The 20743-nt window shown below is 33.6% G+C and overlaps 1 protein-coding gene across 2 annotated transcripts; it reads right to left on the bottom strand.

Moving 5' to 3' along the window:
• Positions 1 to 444: 444 nt before the first annotated feature.
• On the bottom strand, positions 445 to 17685 carry dusp10 (dual specificity phosphatase 10). Of its 2 annotated transcripts, XR_009267688.1 has the most exons (5): positions 17494 to 17685; positions 14773 to 15574; positions 6734 to 7099; positions 6172 to 6267; positions 5242 to 5376 (listed from the first exon to the last, which is right to left on the bottom strand). XR_009267688.1 is itself a non-coding variant. In XM_058756802.1 (4 exons), exons 2-4 carry the CDS (start codon positions 15506 to 15508, stop codon positions 5111 to 5113), a joined length of 1368 nt encoding a protein of 455 aa, XP_058612785.1. In that variant the 5' UTR covers positions 15509 to 15574; positions 17494 to 17683; the 3' UTR covers positions 445 to 5110. The 2 variants fall into 2 exon arrangements, 1 of the variants encoding a protein (XP_058612785.1); XM_058756802.1 differs by lacking the exon at positions 6172 to 6267 and having other exon boundaries at positions 445 to 5376; positions 17494 to 17683.
• Positions 17686 to 20743: the final 3058 nt, after the last annotated feature.

The raw sequence follows: 20743 nt of genomic DNA, 5'->3' as shown, positions 1-20743 counted from the left end.
TATGTGTGTGTGTGTGTGTGTGTGTGCGTGATGTTTTATATTTATTACTGAATGTTTATTCAATTGGTTAGAATTGATACACTACCAGATACATTACAGTAATGAGAATTTTGGATGAAATGTGCTTAATTGAAAATAGTGTCACAATCCAAAAATTAAATAAATAATGTTAATATATTCATGTATATTATTCTTAATGATTCCTAGATAAATTCTAATTTCAGTAATAGTCATTTTTATTTAATTGCAATAATAAATACTCATTCAACACAAATACACACACACACACACACACATATACATATACTTATATGCAAATATTTTACTAAACATTTATTTTTAGTCATTTGATGTAAACGATTACAGTTTACTGCAGGTCTCAGATCAGAGGATCTCCCAGATCAGCTGCCTGCCGTCAAAACAATCTCAAATGTCACTGTCATGTATGTCACTGCCAACTTTTCCCACTTCTGACATCAGCAGAAACGCTATTTATCGGTTTTATAAAAGGTAACAGAATAACGCCACGAATTAGGATATTTTAAGTGTAATTCAGTCACGGCACACTTTAGAAATGTCACTGTGAAAGGTGGGACAGCTGACCCTGAATCAGACGCCCACAAGGGTGCCATTAAAGCCACATGCTTCAATTCCCACGACACAAACCCTGGAAAGAAAACACACGGATGACAGATCAACGTCTCAATTCTTTCTCCCAGAAAACCAGTGTGCCAGATCTGTCTCCTGTGACCCGAGCCCCAATTTGGGTCAGTTTGAGTTGTAGGATGTTTAGGAGCTTCATCAAAGTTAAAGTTCACAGCAGAGGATTCCAGAGAGTCTCATGAAGCCTCGGAGCCCCTCCTTCAGTTGTCAGAGCTTGGCTTTGCCTAATACGTCCATAACACGGCAGCGCTGTGATCACAGCTATTCTAGTGCGGCCGACTGACAGCAGCGATTGGAGCAAATTAACGAGGCGGGACTCTCATCACTTCTAATTAGAAACCACACTAAAAACTATTTTTGGCCTCTGTTCCTATGGAGAGAATTCAACCCTCCCACCCGGACAATCCCAGCAACAAATATAGACGGATACGAGCGGCAGCAGAGTGACTGTGAGAGTTAGTAGGAAGAATGAGGGGTACTGCACTTTTCCAAACATTTTAATGCATAATAAGCATTGTATATTACAAAATAGATGTTCACTTCTAAATTCTGTTTTCACTTTGTCATTATGAGGTGCGGAGTGTAGATTAATGAGAGAAAAAAATGAATTTAAACAATTGTACTATCAGGCTGCAACATAACAAAATTGAAAAAAGTGAAGGGGGTCTGAATACTTTCTGAATGCACTGCTATATATATATATATATATATATATATATATATGCTTTAGCTTTAGTTAACAATAACAACACTGGCTCTGAGTAGATTGTAATGCGTTGCTATGCACATGCTTAGACGTTGTGGCTGGTTGCCAGGGTATTGCTATGCGACTGCCGAAGTGTTTTTTTTAATCATGTTGCTGGTTAGATTTTTGCTCTAATACAAATACAGTATGAAAAGTAGTCACAGTGATGCTCATGTGATGCAACCATTAGCTTTATAAACATTAAATAAGCCATTCAAAATCTTTTCATTTTTGTGGTTTATTTCCAAACCCCACATTACAAAATAACAGTGTTGTGAACTCTGACATTTAAAGAGAGCTCTTGGCTTACAGGAAGACACTTTACCAAAGCAGGTCATGCAAAAACAGTGTGGAAGGCCTCCAGCGTCGTAGCACCTTTGTGGGAAAATAATAAATTAAAAAAAGAAACTTAAACGCTTTTTTTCTTTCTTTTTCTTTAAGTCAGTGCAAAAATATAAACAATGCATAGAAATCCATTAGCAAATGTCTACCGTCTGCTGAGCGCACCCAGAGAGTTTTTGCCCTTGAAATCCTGGAGCTGGATTCAGATGGTCCGGGTCGCGCTCGTACAAGCACAGTGTGACAGAAGTGACATTAAACCAGCGTTTGAAAATAAAATACACTTTGCATCAGCTGAACATGAATGGAACAGAATATGCACCTTTAGCATACCGCGGTAAATTTACAGGAAAGCTTAAAAGATTCAAAGTGTGCTTTGCATTCGGTTTTTATCATCCAACATTTTGATTTAACGATATATCTTAGGAGGTCGATAAGGAAGCCCGTTTCTGCCACGGAATAAAATAATAAAAAGGTAATTGCGACTTTATATCTCACAATTCAGATTTTTTTCTTGCAATTCTGAGAGAAAAAAAAGCTATAAACAGAATTCATTTTTCTCTCAGTTCTGTTTCTCAGTAATAAAAAGGTAACTGTGACTTTTTACCTTACAAGTCTAACTTTTTTCTCGTAGTTTTTAGGAAAGAAAGATCAGATTGCAAGAAAAGAGCTGTGAGATAACAAATAATTATTTTCTCCTCAGAATTCTGAGGGGGATGTTTCTTATAATTCTGAGACGAAAAATAAATAAATCAAAACTGCAAGATTATAAACTTTCCCAGAATTCTGAGTTTACATCTTGCAATTTTTTTTTTTTTATTATTCCACCATGGAATAAAAAAAAAAAAAAAAAAAAAAAAATTAAAAAAAATTGAGTAAAAGAAGATAGATAACTTAGAATTATAAACAGGATATAAACTAATAATTCTGACTTTTTTCTCAGAATTTACAGTTTACATCTCACAATTCTGTTCTCTGTTTCTGCCTGAGAATAAAAAAGAAAAGCCAATTGTAGCTTCTTTTCTTGCAGTTCTGAGTTTATATCTTGAAATACTGACATAAATAAAAAAAAGCTTCCATGTGTTGAAGCTGCAATAAAAACTAAGAAAGAGAAAAAAGTGAACGAGTAGGTTGTTTTCTGATACTGGCACAGTGTCTGATCTACTGCTTTGAATATAATCATTTTTAATCATTTCTAATGGCCTGATCAGTAGTGAGTTAGAATAATAAGTGTGCTGGTTGGGTTTTTATAATAATAATAATAATAATAATAAAGTCTGATTTTATTGACTGTAAGGATCTCTTAAATATTACGTCACTTATTACTATATATTACTATAAAGTCGCTTGCTTTGTCAAATTTTCAATACTTATAGCTATATATATATATATATATATATATATATATATTACAAATATAGGGAAACAATTTCACTGAAACCATTCAAGGTAAAATTTCTAGTTGCTTTTCTAAGAGCACTACTTGTTTTAGTTCAACAAAAGCAGTAATATGCAAGTTTTCAAAATCGTACGGCCGTAAGTGCAGGAGGTTTGTGTAAAGCTGAAAAACTAAAATGTACTATTTAGAAAAACCCTTAATTGTGAAGATTGACAGAGTCCAGGTGAAGAATAATAAACTGTCCTCTTGTACACATTTAGACGAGCCCAGAGTTTTGATATTTCACAGCGTTTCAGTTCTGTTATGAGACAAAAGAACATACCGTGTGATTTAAAACGACACTTAATCACGATAAAAATCAACCTTTTGACTCTTCAAAACACACAGAAACACCTCGTGCTCCGGTTTAAAGCCGTTACCTTTTCACACACTCAAAAAAAAATCACAAAAAATGAGTTAAGGCACCAATAGAGGCACGATTCTTACGTGTGCGCAAAAAGCTGAACTTCACAAGCATCCATCCATCTTTCTGGCCAGTTTGAGGTCATGAGAGAGTTGAACCGTTAAACACAGTGAAGCCCAAAAACATACAAGCGTCATATACGTTAGATACCGATCCCATTCACACAAACACACACTTACAGAAGCAGAAACAGACCGAATGTGCAACGCTGAACAAACTAATATGAAAACGGTCAGTGCAAACAAATAAAAAAACAGCTCGTTGATTCTCAAGCAAATGATTTTAGCTATATTTCAATGATAATATAATAGTAATATAGGTTCGTTTTCATCTTGTCGTAATCATGCAATCGGTTATTTTTAAAGGACATTCAAATGAGGTTTGTTCTGATTGTCAGCGATACTAAAGACATAAATACACAAACAAGCATCTGAACATATACACTACCAGTCAAACGTTTTTAAAGACGTCTCTTCTGCTCACCAAGCCTGCATTTACTTGATCCAAAATACAGCAAAAGTAGTACAATTGTGAAATATTTTTTTTATTTAAAATAACTGCTTTCTTATTTGAATATATTTTAAAATGTAATTTATTTCTGTGACCAAAGCTGAATTTTCAGCATCATTACTGCAGTTTTCAGAGTCACATGATCCTTCAGAAATCATTCTGATATGCTGATTTGCTGCTCAAGAAACATTTTTAAAATATTATTATCAATATTTAAAACAGTTGAGTACATTTTTTTCAGGATTCTTTGATGAATAGGAAGATCCAAAAATCAGCATTTATCTGAAATAAAAAGCTTTTGTAACATTATACACTATACTGCTGTTCATCAAAGAAACCTGAAAAAAAAAATCTACTCGGCTGTATAATAATAATAAATGTTTTTTTTTTTTTTTTTTAGAGCAGCAAATCTGAATATTAGAATGATTTCTGAAGGATCAGATGATGCTAAAAATTCAGCTTTGAAATCACAGGAATAAATTACATTTTAAAATATATTCAAATAGAAAGCAGTTATTTTAAATAGTAAAAATGTTTTAAAATTTTACTGCACTTTGGATCAAATAAATGCAGGCTTGTTGAACAGAAGAGACTTCTTTAAAAAATCATACCGTTCAAAAACGTTTGACTGGTAGTGTACAAAGCTGGTTTTAAATGTCATAAATTAGTGCCTAAACGTAAGAAAAACACAAAAGTACGCGACTAACCAGGTGGACCGAAAGTCTCGCTCTCGTTATGTACACATCACGTACCCGGCTGCTTTCCACACAGACGTTATTGCACAGTGAAGCCACCTTAGGTGTATAAAAATAGAGTAAGTACATTGAAACGAGTGAAATCCAGCCTCCTCTGGGGGCTTTAGCCAGCACCAGCGGCCAAGAGCCGTCGTATGACCGCAGCACAGTGTTTGGCTGAACATCGACGGGACGTTTTGTTTTCCTCATGCGCGCCTCATCCAAAAACCAAGGATATTCCGTCTGGAAAGGAGCCGCTATACGACGGTCTCGAGGCCGGTGAGTTTGGGCGTGAGTATGCGCGGAGTGATGCCGTTGTTCAGGTCTTCCTCGAACTCTAAAAGCTGGCCCATGAAGTTGAGGTTGGGCGAGATGATGGGCCGCCGGGACTTGACGAACTTGTAGGCGTCTGTCATGGTCATCCAGGTGTGTTTCATCAGGTAGGCGATGACGATGGTGGCGGAGCGCGACACGCCGGCCTGGCAGTGAATGAGGAGCCCCCGGCCGGCCTGGTGCGCCTCTTCTGCGGACGGGAAAAACAGAGAACTTCAGCAAAAAAATGTCCCGATCATCAGCATTTCTCTGAAAACTTTCCGTTACCAAAGCATTAGTCAAGTCACTAATATCCCTGCTCTCGAAAATGTCTTTTTTTATTATTTTTATATACCCTCAGTCAGGTTGAATCTCAAAGAAATATCTGCATAAATCAATCCATCAATCAATAAAATACTATAATTATTTGATTATAATTATTATTGTTATTAATTGTAAATATTACAATAGTAATTTATATAATTTATTATGGATTATATATATATATATATATAACATTTTAATTATTATATTATGTAATTATGAAATTACATATAATTTATACTATAGATTATATATTACACAAATTGTAATTATAATTAAATTTTTATATATATATTAATCAGCTATTACAGTAATAATTTATATAATTTATTCAGGATTATTATTATCATTATTCATATTAAATATTAACATATCAACTTATAATACATAATTAATTAAATATATAAATTATAGTTCATTATATAATTTACAATACATATAATTGCACAAATGTATTTATTATTTTACTATGAATTATAATTATTATTATAATTTATATAACATTTTGTATGATTTATTATGCATCATATGCATTATTTGGTTAAATATATAATATACATTCATTGTAATAGTTAATTATTCTAATAATAACTTATATAACATTTTGCATGATTTATTATGTGTCAGTAGGAAATATCAGTTTACATTTCCAAACATTCATTTAGCCATTAATTGTAATAACCCAGTGAGATTTTTGCCACAGTTCTTCTGGATTTAGTCTCAGTTTGTTCTGTTTCTTCATGTCATTCCAGACAGACTGATGATGATCAGATCAGATCTGTGTGGAGCAAACAAAAATCTCACTGGATTATTACAATTAATGGCTAAATGAATGTTTGAAAACACACACTACAGCAAAAGATAGAAATAACTGACTTCAAACCATTTTTAGCTGCTGAGTGTTCTAAGCATTTTGGCCACCGCTGTATATTATTTATTAATTAATTATAATATTTAATTATAACTCGTAATTTGTCTGATTACACATTATATTTATAATATATATTCTTTATAATAATTATATTACTATATTATAGTACTATATGTAGTTTATTACTATGTATATATTATTTATTTATTATGGATGTGTATACACACACACACACATGCATACATACACATGCATAATAAATAAATAAATTTTTTTGCTGAAGTAAAATGAAGCCTGTTTCTCTTTCAGCAAAACTGCATTCCTGTTTTCCTCCTGGTTTTGCAGTTGAAATACTCTTGCTCTGCTGTCGTACCGATGAACTCGAAGGCCTCCTCGAAGTACTGCCGCAGGTTCTGCTTGTTGCTGTCGGTGGCGGGTAAGCGCTTGTACTTGAACAGGCCGAGCTCGTAGTGGTAGAGCGGCAGGTGCGTGGTGACGTTCAGGATGAAGCCGATGTCCATGCGCTGCATGAGCTCCAGGTCCTGAGCGTCCCGCTCGTTGCCCAGGTACAGGAAGGGGAGGATTGGCGTCAGCTCTGCGTTCTCGATGTCCGGCGTGGAGGGCAGGGAATGAGGTAGCGCCCCCGACAGGCCCACCGCGGTACCGCCGTCCTGTCCTTCCAGGTGAAGAGAGTGCTCGCACAGATCATCGTGGCTCTGTCGGAAACCAGCGAGGCCTCCTACGAAACATTCATTAAAAACAATCAAACTAAAGGGAGACTGTTGCTGAAACATCACAAATAAAGCAGGAAGCTTGACACTTAATATGTGACCCTGGACCACGAAAGCAGTCATAAGGGTCAATTTGTTTAAATCGAGATTTATGCATCATCTGAAAGCTGAATACATAAGCTTTTGTTAGGATAGGGCAATATTAGGCGGAGATGCAACTATTTGAAAATCTGGAATCTGAGGGTGCAAAACAATCAAAATAATGCCTTTAAAGTTGTCCAAATGAAGTTCTTAGCAATGCATATTACTAATCAAAAATTAAGTTTTGATATATTTACGGTAGGAAATCTACAAAATATCTTCATGGAACATGATCTTTACTTAATATCCTAATGATTTTTGGCATGAAAGAAAAATTGATAATTTTGACCCATACAGTGTATTATTGGCTATTGCTACAAATATACCTGTGCTGCTTATGACTGCTTTTGTGCTCCAGGGTCACATATAATAATGTTTTAATGAAACTTTTTGTCCGTAATGCATTTTTCATGGCAACTGTTCATAATAGTCCGGGCTGTTGTGTGCTCATTTGTCTCATCATAAGAGACGTGTCCTGTTTTTGAGGTCAGGTGACAAACACACTGAAGGATTTGCATGTAATTTGCATTTCAGGTTGAATAATCTCCAGATCGCGTTACAGATCTGTCTTATTTGCATGCAGAATGATTAATAGTATCTCCCGAGATCAGTCAGAGCTTATCACATACTTTATTAAGTCATAAATTCACTACATTTAAGAAACATGGCAAAAAATACGTCACTGACATTCCAGACATATAATATGTAGTTTAAATTTATATAATAATAAATATACATAATAAAATGTTTAAATATTTGTAAAATATTTTTATCGATATAATTAATTATAACATTATTAATTATATTGTATTATTACTATATAATACAACATTATATATTATTATATAATTAAGTATTATAAATTTGTGTTTTATATTATTATATTATTATATAATCTAATCTCCATTTCCATTTTATAATCTAATCTAAACTAATCTCCATAATGAATGAAAAATTATTTATAATATTACAATAATAATGTTATATATTATTATACTAGATATTATAATTTTTATATTATGCATTAATACTAAATTATAATTAGTATATCTGATAATATAATCTCGATTCCCATTTTATAATATAATAAAATCTTCATAGCTCACATTTACATTTAAGCATTTATTGGATACTTTTATCCAACACAATGATTGATTAAAACATTAATAATTATGGTATAATAATACATTATATATTATGTATTAGGTAGGTTATTAATTATGTCCTTTTAAAAAAAAAAGTAATTAATATATTACTATATAATAAAAAGCCCAATACTGTATATTATTATATTATGTATTGTAAATTATAATTTGTATAATTATGTCTTACAATACAATCTAAACTTCTATTTCATAATAGAATATCCATCATTAAAAATGTTCATTCTAATATTGCTTTATATATTATATTAGGTCTTAAAATAATATAATCTCCATAATTTACATTTAAAGCATTTAGCAGACGCTTTTATCTAAAGCAATAATTAATTAAAACATTAATAATTATAACATGATATTACTATATACTACAAAATACAACATTATATAGGTGTTCTAAATTATATTTAGTGTAATTACATCTTATTTTTTAATATAAAATAATCTCCATTTTCCAAATGATGTTATGAGCGTTCATATGTGTAGAGAATAGTCTATCAACACCTGAGGCCTCGAGCAAACAGCAGCTGTAACACAGACGACAGAGAACAAGCATCAGCAAACAAGCAAACACCCTTATAATAAATGTTTAACTTGTCATACTGGACATCTGCGCTTCCCCCAGCAACGTGCATCAGGTGAATAAAGGGTGTGAAGTTATAGTCCGTTAAATTTCAGTTAGTCAAATGTGAAACCTGTAGCACCTGTTGACCTGCCTCTCATTCACAACTGATGAAGAAACCTGACATCATGCAGTGAAGCTCGTTAATCACACACCGGAAAGCACCTTCAACGCTCGTTCATTTACAGAAACCCACTCACACGGTTTCTAAAAGACTCACGTTGAAAAGAACTCAAATCTAGGTTTCTCTGAAAAGCTGTTGCTTTTAACTTTGGATGTTTGGCACTAATGTCATTGTATTTATTTGATATATTTATGTATTTATCAAGGCTTTGGCAAATGTATATAGTTTAAAATATGATGTTTGTTTTATGTACTCGAGTACACATATAATATACTACTTGGCATTTAACAAAGCAAAGTGTACATTTTGTGTTAAAACTGAATAAAAAGTTGATCACAAAAAAAAGCTATTGCTGAAATCTTTCAAAACGAGAAATGTAGCGTTGCATCAGTGTCTCAGCAATGGATGCTCTGCAGTGAATGGGTGCCGTCAGAATGAGAGTCTGATAAAAACATCACAATAATCCACACCACTCCAGTCCATCAGTTAACATCTGGAGAAGACCAAAGCTGAAAGAAATCCATCATTAAGACATTTTTAACTCAGATACAAGTTCATAATCCATAATAACGCTTCCTCCAGTGAAAAAGTGGTCTGGTCTGAATCAGGAGAGAAATCAGTCCAAAACAAGCTCTAAACAAATACGTGGTTGGATTTTGATGCGAGAGACAACAGAAGATGCACTTTTTCACTGGAGGATGCGTTATTATGGTATTTTGGCCAGATGTGATGGTTTGAAGTTAAAATGCTTTAATGCAGGATTTATTTCTTACAAACGTGCATCTTTCGGCTTCACAAGATGTTAACTGAAAAGGAAAGTACATGATGTGTGGCCAAGTATGGTGTCCCATTCTCCATTTCACCCTTCCAAGTGCACACACATACACACACACCACAATCCCGAGACTTGAACCCGTGACCTTTGGGTTACAAGTCGCTTTGATGGCCTGGAGTGGTGAGGATTATTGTGATGTTTTTATCAGCTGTTTGGACTCTCATTCTGACGGCACCCATTCACTGCAGAGCATCCATTGCTGAGACACTGATGCAACGCTACATTTCTCCAAATCTGATGAAGAATCAAACTCATCTACATCTTTGATGCCCTGAGGGTGAGTATATTTTAAGCAATTTTTTTTTGGTTTGTGACTAATTCCTTTAATCTCAAAGAGCAATAGTTAAAACTCAACAGTGCCAAATGTCTGCATAGATACAGTACTGCGTTACACAAGCGACATTTGGTGTCTCAGATGTTCTCAAATCTGCCGAGCTCACAGACTGGCGAACGTCAAATGATGCATTGAAGGACTAGAAACAGCAAAGTCACATTAGACTGAGATCTTTTCTTCATTTTTAAACATCAAGACCTCTTACGCAAATTTCCAAGATCCTCTTGATTGATGGAGGAATTAATAAATACGTGGCCTTTCCTGCAGAGCTCCATGAGATTGAGGACAATATTGACTCTGAGGAGATTCAGAAGCACAGCGGGTCTGCAGTCTGAACAGCTTTTATCTGCAAGCATTCTGCAAGAGCCGTGATACGCTAACACACACACACACACACACACACACACACACACAGCGCATGAGAATGGCAGAGAAGTCTGATTAGCATCGCATATACCCTTCCTGGAGAAAACAATCCCAGAATGCAATGCAAGCTCAGTGAAGCAATTAATTCAAGAGAAATGGTGATTCATTCAGTCTTTTAAAAAAGACCATTTTGCCAAATTGTTAATATAAAATGCATAAATGTATCATAAATTATAATTAGTATAATTATATCTTATAATTTTAAAATGTAATATACTTTCCATTTCATTTTCATAATATAAATAATCTCCATAATTAATTATAAATTTAATTATCACTATATAATATAAATTATTATTTAATTATTAAGTATTAAATAAAATATTATCATATTATTATGTAATATAAATGAGGTATTATAATTTACAATTAGTATAAATTTCATATAATTTTATAATATATTATAATCTCCTTTTAATAGCAATCAATTATAACATCATTAATTATAATACAATATTACTATATAATATAAAATACATTACATGTTATTAAATTAAATACTTTAAATTATAATTAGTACAATTATATTTTATAAATTACCATTTTATAATGAATACAATCTCCATAATTACAGAATTATTCATAATAAAAAGTATAATTACATTTTATGTTATTATAATATAATATTACTTAATACATTTTAAAAATCACAAATATCTAAGATTTCATTAAGTAAAACAACTGAAAGTAAGTTGTAAAATATTTACCAATAATTTTGACCTCGACTGTATATATAATATTCATTTTCCAAGTTGAGTACAGTATCAGTAGCATAACAACATGCTAACACCAAACTCTATAGAAATCAATAGTGAGTGGAGTTTCCGCACATTGTGTGAGGAGAGCTACAGGTGTATGTATAAGCCACATTTTCACGTTGTAGCCTATGAAGAGCATTCCAAACCACTTTTGAGATTCCATTTCAGGCTGCAGCGTTAGAACTAGACAGCGAGGCAGCTCACTAGAATTTGGAACAGAGTCCTAATGTGTGCGTACGCTGATATATCGGCTCCGTTCCAAAACCTAGTGTGCTGACTTACTGTCTGCACTCCTAAAGCAGCAGCCTAACTGTGGGCTTATCACATATGCAACACGTGACCCTGGAGCACAAAAGCAGTCATAAGCAGCACAGGTATATTTGTAGCAATAGCCAACAATACATTGTATGGGTCAAAATTATCCATTTTTCTTTTATGCCAAAAATCATTAGGATATTAAGATCATGTTCCATGTAAATTTCCTACCGCAAATATATCAAAACTTAATTTTTGATTAGTAATATGCATTGCTAAGAACTTCATTTGGACAACTTTAAAGGTGATTTTTTTGCACCCTCAGATTCCAGATTTTCAAATAGTTGTATCTCAGCCAAATATCTTCCGATCCTAACAAACCATACATCAATGGAAAGCTTATTTATTCAGCATAAATCCCAGTTTCAAAGAATTGACCCTTATGACTGGGTTTGTGGTCCAGGGTCACATATGTATAATTTGTCCAAAACAAGGTAACTTCGAAAGCATCATGTTGGAAAAGAACACACTTATGATGCCTATGTTTTGGAGCAGATGCGTGCAGTGGACGTCAGCTGACAGACACGCTCTGCCCTCGTCCCTTGACTCTCCATGCCAGCCAAACAAGGCAAAAGATGGCAACAGACTCGCGCACTGCTAGAATAGAGCTGGCTCTTCACCGTCAGCTGCTGCCAGGGGCCGCAGGAGCTCAGGCACGCGGAGACACATGGCCGTCGCAGAGAGAGGTCAGCTGAGCGGAGCTGGACATGCCTGCATGCATCAACAACCTAAAGCTTTCAACGACCCGAAGTCAGATCAACCGGAGACGCAACACAACTTCTGTTCTGTCCGGCTAGTTTGTTCGATCACACCTCACAGTCCTACTGTTCTAGCCTCATAGTATTCATTTGACAGTTGCTGAATCGGTTTATTACAAATTATACAATTAAGCAAAAGTGCAATGCCGTACAAGTCTCTTCAGCTCACCAAGGCTGTATATATTTGATTAAAAATACAGTAAAAACAGTAAAATTGTGAAAAAATATTTCAATTCAAAATAGCTGTTTTCTATTGTAATATAATGTGAAATGTAATTTATTTTCATGAAGCAAAGCTGTATTTTCAGCATCATTACTGCAGTCTTCAGTGTCACATGATCTTCAGAAATCATTCTAATATGCTGATTTGCTGCTCAACAAACATTTCTGATTATCATCAATGTTGAAAACAGTTGTGCTGCCCAATATTTTTGTGGAAAATGTGATACATTTTATTTTTCAGGATTTTTTGATAAGATAAGAACAGCATTTATTTGAAATAGAAATCTTTTGTCACATTATAAATATCTTTACTGTCACTTTTGATCAATTTTATGCGTCCTCGTCCTTTTGTAACATTTTAAATGTCAGAAAAGTCTTTATTCTCACATTGTTGCCATCCTTCCTTGCTGAATAAAAGTATTCATTTCATTCAAAAAAACCTTTTGATTACAATAACGACTAAAAGACATTGTGATGAAACGTGTCAAACACCAGTGTTGGGCAATAACTAGTTACAGTAATAATATTACTTTTTGCAGTAACTAGTAGTGAAAGTGATTTCAGTAATTATGTTACATTACCATCCATAAAACAGCTTGTTACTTAGTTACTTTTCAATGGGTGGGTGGTCAAATGATGAATTTTATGCGGAAGATATGCAATTACAACTTCTGTGGGGTGTGAAAGAAAAGTAAAGTAACTATTAGTGTAAATAATTACTGTTTCCAGAAAGTAATAAGTAAAGTAATAATATTACTTTTGAAAGGAGTAACTAGTAATGAGGAATATATTACATTTTTTGCGTAACTAGCCCAACACTGATGACAACACACATCAAGAAAGCCCAGGATTACACTACAAGTTTCAGAAAGTGAAAATCCCACACGGTTACTCAAAAGCAACGGTCCGAAAAACTCCAAGCAGACACACGTCTGAGAGGGTGGCTTTATCTTTGAAAGTGCAGACTGATGTTTGAGAAGTAATTCAGATCATACGCCAACGAAACAAAAAGTAGGCGTTGAATAACGAGTCATTTCTAGAAATGAATAATTCAGCTAGTTCTATTTCTGTAAGACTCAAATGACTGTTGGTGAAATTAAAAAGGCAGCACAAATGTTAGGACAGAGGATTCACAAAACAGGAGATAAGAATGAAAACCACTAGGCTATTTTCTGCTTATTTTCTCATTTAAAAACACTGTTTTTACATCTAAATAAGTACATATTCCGAAACATATTTGAGAACATTTTAAGAATTTTTCATGAACTGCACTTACACTCTTGAAAATAAAGGTTCTTGATTGCATCGATGGTTCCATGAAGGACCTTTAACATCCATGGAACAAAAGGTTCTTTATAATAAACATTATTTTTTAGAATTTATCTTACAAAATATCTTAACTTGTCTTCTTAAGAAGATTTTTGTGAATCCGGCTCCCCAGGACTCTGAATGTTGGATGAAAAGAGCGTTTGACTGGTTCCACGAAGAACCTTTAACATCCGATCCATGGAACCTTTTTGTGAAAAAAGCTTCTTTAGATCATTAAAATGTCTTTCGAACTAAGAAAATGGTTCAAGAAAAATAAAAAACCCTTGTTTTATCTAGAATTTATCTCACAAAACTTTTTCCATTCCACTTTATAGTTAAAAACAGGTTCTTTAGATTATTCAAATGTTCTTCACACCAAGAAAAATATGGTTCTTTTAAGACCTGTTCACTGAAAGGTTCTTTGGAGAACCACAAATGGACTCCAAATGTTGGATGAAAAAGCAGTCAACTGACTCCTTGAAGAACCCTTAACATCCATCGAACTTTTCCATTCCGCAAAAGATTCTTCAGATTTTTTAAAATGTTTTTTTAAGTAAGAAAAAATGGTCTTAAAAAGCCCTTTTGGAACCTTTATTTTAAACATTCATTTTAGAATGTCTCTTTTTTCTTAGAAGATTCTAAACGTTGGAAGCCCATTCATTTCCAAAGCAGACCTACCTTTAAGAACGATAGGGTCCTTTCCTTCCCTCCGCAGGGACTCCAGAACCACATGCAGAGGCTGAGACGGCGTCAGCCGGCCCGGGTCCACCGTGCTTTCGTCGTACACCACCAGCTCTTTGGAAAAAATCCCCTTGAAGGAGTCCTTGCTCTGCCGGCAGGAGATGAGGTCCAGGACGGTGATCTTGCCCTGCTGGAGCCGTCGGCGGCTGATCTTGTCCGAGCAGTTGATGTGCACGGCGCCTCGGATGTGGCTCTTGTTAAACTCCATGAAGGGCCGGCAGTCGATGATGACGGGCACCGGCCCCACCGGGTGGCCCAGCGGGCAATGCGTCAGCTTCTTGGCCAGTTCGTTGGGGTGGATGACCCGCATGCCGCCCCTGCTCAGGCCGGAGGTGAGACTGGGAGCACTGTAGGCCTCCGTGGGGACGCCATAGCCCACTCCGGAGTTCAGGTTAGGGCTGCTGGCGCTGACCTGGCCGTCCTTCTCGTAGGTGCTCACCGTGCAACAGCTGGCACTGCTGCATCCACACGTCAGCGAGCGCGTGGAGCCGCTGGACGAGGGCATATACGCCTGGATCTTCACCACGGTGGTGCTGCTGATGACCGTCGACTGACCGACGGTGCCCACGGTGGTTTCCAGGTAGCTGGTGTCCAGGCGGAGTCGGAGTTCCTGAGGTCGTATAGGCCTTGGCAGCGCCACCACAATTCTGTCGTCTAGAGGAGAAGGAGGCATGGAGAGACCACAGAGGGCTGGCACACCACGGAGAACTCAGATGTCCGCTCGGTCGCAAGCTGGTCACTGAGAAACACACGAGAATCAGAGATGGATTTAAAAATGTTGTTTGCGCAGGGATGCCACTGAAGAAGCATTTTTCGTTACCCATGTGCAGAACATTTGAAAAATCTAAAGCTAGGTGTTTCCCAACCAAGCTCTTTGGAAGCACACCAACACTACACATTTTCGAATTGTGTTAAATAAATAAATTAATTAATTATAAATTATTCGAAAATTATTTTAAAAATAAACAAAATTAAATATTTTAATTTTATAATAATTATTTTATTTTATTTTTTATTAAAAAAATTATTTAAAAATAATTTAAAAACTAAATTAAAATAATAAAATTTAATTAAAATAAAACAACAATATTGTAGGGTCTTTCAATATGTCAACAACACATTCAAAAATTTAAATCCTCATTAAAAATAAAATACAAACGGAAAGATAATATACTGTAAAATTCAGAAAGACAGAAGACAGTGAAACTGGTTTTAAAGAGACACAAGTGTGAATGCAATGAAATAATGAAACTGTTAATAAAAATGTAAGTAAATAAAATATAAAATAAAATATTTTAAAAAATCAACATTTTGGAAGTAAAAAATAAAATAGTCATTAAAAATAAAATACAAACAGAAAATATATATAATGTATAAATTAGCAATAAGACAGTGAAACTGGTTTAAAAAGACAGGACACACGTGTGAATGCAAAGAAATAAGGAAACTGTGTTTAGAAACAAAATCAATTAACATTAAAATCATAAAAATATATTAAAACTATATTAAATTAATTAATTATAATTAATTTATAAATAAATAAAATACATCAATGTTGTAGGGTGCTTCCTCATGTCAACACCTTATTTAGTTTTAAAATGATATTAAAGAAATGTATTTATTGATATAAAAATAAAATAAAATAAAAATTAATTAAAAAAATTAATTACAATAAAAAATAAAATCAATTTCATAGTTTTATTTAAAATAAAATAATAATTAAGAAAATAAAATACAAACACAAAGAAAATTTACTGTATAAATTAACCGACCAGATGGGATCTTGGAATGGAACGCAAGTGTGAATGTACTAAAATAATTTTACCCTGTTTGAAATAAAATTAAATTAAAAATGAAAAAAAATAAAAAATAAACAGATGAGGGAAACATCCAAAATGTACTGCTGACGACTCTTCAGGAACAGAGCTGGGAAACTCTGACCTAAAAAACCTGTTTCCATTATGAAAAATAGAAGGATTCCATGGATGTTCTTCATGGAAGCAATAAAGAAGCTTTATTTTTAAGGCTGTAGCATCGTCAAACGGACAGTCTGTTCTCACACAGGCCCGGACCCAACCTGCAGGGGCTTCACACTCATTTTTAGGGGAACCTGCAGAACGGCTTTCAGCTAAGAGCACTACAGTCAATCCAGGCAAAATATTCAATCAGCAAACGTGCTACTGTCACGAGAACTTTCAGACCAACCTGTGTTTGGATTTGCATGGAAATCTATCTGATAGACTCCTATAGGCTCTCATCACAGGAGCGAATTGCTGACCCCATTAAATTCAAAAGAGCACACAGCAGCCCATTCCCAAACACGGCATGTGGACGTGCTGGGAATAAAATATGGAAAGGTTCTGCATCTGAGGCTAGACATCATCATTATTTCATGCGGTGACAATGCATGCAATTTACAGATGGTTTGCTTTGCACAGCACAGAATCTGTCAGATCACAACTTGAGCCTCACACATGACTGATGGCAGCAATGCTTGGAAATCAAGTTTGATTTGAGGCAAACCAGCATCTGCATTAAATGTGTCCTTATTTCCTGGAATGAAACACATCCTATAGATCTATATGGGGTGGGACTGCTCAGCAATCCCGTGCAATTACTAAACAACTCTAAACAGTTGAACATGTTCTTCAGACTTACATGCGAGTGGCGTTTATCAGCAGTGTCTTCCTTCCGCTGCTTATCGATCAGTCTGAGCCGCTCAGCCGGTCCCGGCGCTGGAGACCCGCAGCATTTTCCTCCCGTCCTGCTTTGCTCTCTCTTCACTGATGGAGTTGGAGTTTGTAGCGGCTCCGCACTAGTATCACTTCAGACTGACGTGCGCCTGAACCAATGGAGCTCCGCGCTGCTGAAGGAGAGCCACAGCGGCCCAGAGATGGGAGGAAGCGCAGGGTGATGTCATTGAGAGCCAATCAGGAGAGAGTTCGGTCAAAGCGGTTTAAAGAGACGGGAAGCGAGTGTGAATGCACTGAAATACTAGTAATGAGTAAAGAATTAGAATGAAAATGAATTAAAATAAAAATGATAAAATAAAATAATTATACTTTTAAAAAATAAAATTATACAATAATGTAAAAATGATTTAAAAAAAATAAATTTAAATCAATTAAAAATAAAATGTATCAATGTTAGAGGGTCCTTCATTATGTCAACACCTTAAAAGCAAAATAAAGAATTAATTATAATTAAAATAATAAAATAAAAATATTTATACTGTTTAAAAATAAAACTATACAATAAAGTAAAAATTATTTAAAAAAATAATAAATTAAAATACATTTGAAAAATGTATCAATGTTGGAAGGTCCTTCATTAGGTGAAACTGGTTTAAAGAGACGGGACACAAGTGTGAATGCACTGAAATAGTAATAGATAAAGAATTAAAATTAATTATAATTAAAATAATAAAATAAAATAATTATACTGTGTTTAAAATTAAATGGTACAATAAAGTAAAAATGTGTGGGTTTTTTATATGTTTAAAAAAATTTTTTATCAATGTTGGTAAACATTGATAAAAAATGTGAAACATTACGTCAAAACATTATGTCAAAACAACTTTTAAGGTGTTGACATAATTTTAAATATTTATTAAAAATAAAATGCTAACAGAAAAAGAATATATCGTATAAATTAGCCAATCAGAAGATTGTGAAACTGGTTTAAAGAGACGGGACACAAGTGTGAATGCACTGAAATAGTAATAAATAAATAAATAATGAAAATTAATTAGAATTAAAATAATAAAAAAAATATTTATACTGTTTAAAAATAAAACTATACAATAAAGTAAAAATTATAAAAAAAAAAAAAAAAAAATGTAAAATACATTTTAAAAAATGTGTCAATGTTGGAAGGTCCTTCATTATGTCAGCACCTTAAAAGCAAAAATGTAAATATTTTTTAATAAATAAAATACGGTAACGCTTTATTGTATGGTGTCCTTGTTACTCGTTACATGTACTTACTATTATAACAACAAAAAATTACGCATAATTACATGCAAGTAACCGCAAGACAAACCATAATCCTAACCGTAGCCATATGGTAAGTACATGTAGTTAATTAATATTACTCAACACTTAAATGTATTACACTGTAACTAGGACACATTAAAATAAAGTTATACCAAGTTATACCAAAAATTATACCATTTTTATTTTATTTTCAAACACTGCTTCATTATTCCATTGCATTCACACTTGTGTCCGGTCTCTTTAAACCAGTTTCACCATCTTCTGATTGGCTAATTTATACAATACTGTATATTCTTTTCTGTTAGTATTTTAGGTTATACTTTATTTTAAGGTGTCCTTGTTACAGTGTAATAATACATTTAAGTACTGAGTAATAGTAATTAACTACATGTATTTACTATATGGTTATGGTTAGGATTAGGGTTACTTACATGTAATTATGCACAATTAATTGTTATTATAATAGAAAGTACATGTAACATGTGCAACAAGAACACCTTAAAATAAAGTGTTAAAAAAAAGTAAATGTTGTAGGATTATGTCAACACCGGAAAGGCAAAAATTAAAATAGCTATTACAAATAAAACACAAACAGAAAGAGGTAAAACTTTGTGTAATGTGAAACTTGATACCATGTTTAAAAATAAAATAAAATATAAATATGATAGATAAATAAATAAATAAATAAATAATGAAAAAAGACAATGTTTTTGGATCATTATTTATGTCAACACCTTAAAAATTAAATGTAAATATAAAATAACATTATAATATAAAAGATCAATTAAAAAATAAATGCAATAAAAACGCTGAAAATGTTAAAAATGTTAAAATACATGTTAAAATGTTTTTTTAAAAAAGGCTAAAAAATAGCTATTACAAATAAAATACAAACAGAAAGAGGTAAAACTTTGTGTAATGTGAATTTTAAACTTTGTGTAAAAAACGCTGAAAAATAAAAATGTTAAAATATAAACTATATGTTAAAATGTTCAAATACAAAAAATATAAATGTTGTAGGGTCCTTTCTTATGTTAACAACCTAAAGGCAAAAATTTAAATAGTCATTAAAAAAAACAGAAAGAAAATAAATTTGTATAATAATTGTATAAATTGTAATAATTTTTAAGAATGAAAATGTCAACATCACACAGACTCTGTAACTAACATTATCTAACTTAATGCATTCAAATATTATGAAACTATGACTCATGTATCAACAACTCATATTTGAATACACATCACCTACTGATCTGAACATTCAAAAACATTAAATGACTTATTAATAATGAAGGTTATTATGTAGTGTATGCAAAATAACACTGATTTGTCTGATGAGTGGAGTCCCATATAAAGCCCATGACTGCTGTTCACAGTGTAGTTTATAGTCATCTATAAGAAGCCTTGTTCTCACATATAAGGGCAAGGCCACACTCACAAATGTTATATCATGTCTTCATGTCTATATGACTCATCTGTGACTAATGTGAGCTTTATTCGTGATCTCACGAGCAGTGAATAGTGTAACGTTCACCAAACAGGTTCTTATAACACATGGGAGTGAGGTGAGGTTTGACACTTAATGATTTCTTATGTGTTTGCAACAGAAAGCATGGCGTATAAAGTAGATTTAGTTGTTCAAATGAGGCGAAGTGCGAGTTGAGGTGATTAACTTTACGTTCGACTCTCCTAAAAACGCTGATCTTGTTTTATTGCCCCGGTACAAGCATAAAATTATATTTAGATGTGAGTGTCTGTCAGTGGAAAAACTGACGTCATGCGGTGTGATATTTAGAGGCCTGAAGAACAGGAAACGAACAACCACTTCCTCTTTTGCAGAGGTGTTTTGCTTTTTTCACAGTAGATTTCATTTCATTATTCTCAATGGCAGTTCTCATTAGACTCTCGTTACT

Source organism: Onychostoma macrolepis, chromosome 20 (assembly GCF_012432095.1).
Source record: "Onychostoma macrolepis isolate SWU-2019 chromosome 20, ASM1243209v1, whole genome shotgun sequence".
In the NCBI taxonomy this organism is placed as follows: domain Eukaryota; kingdom Metazoa; phylum Chordata; class Actinopteri; order Cypriniformes; family Cyprinidae; genus Onychostoma; species Onychostoma macrolepis.
Note: the sequence above shows the minus strand (reverse complement) of the source record. Positions and strands in the feature narration are given on the sequence as shown.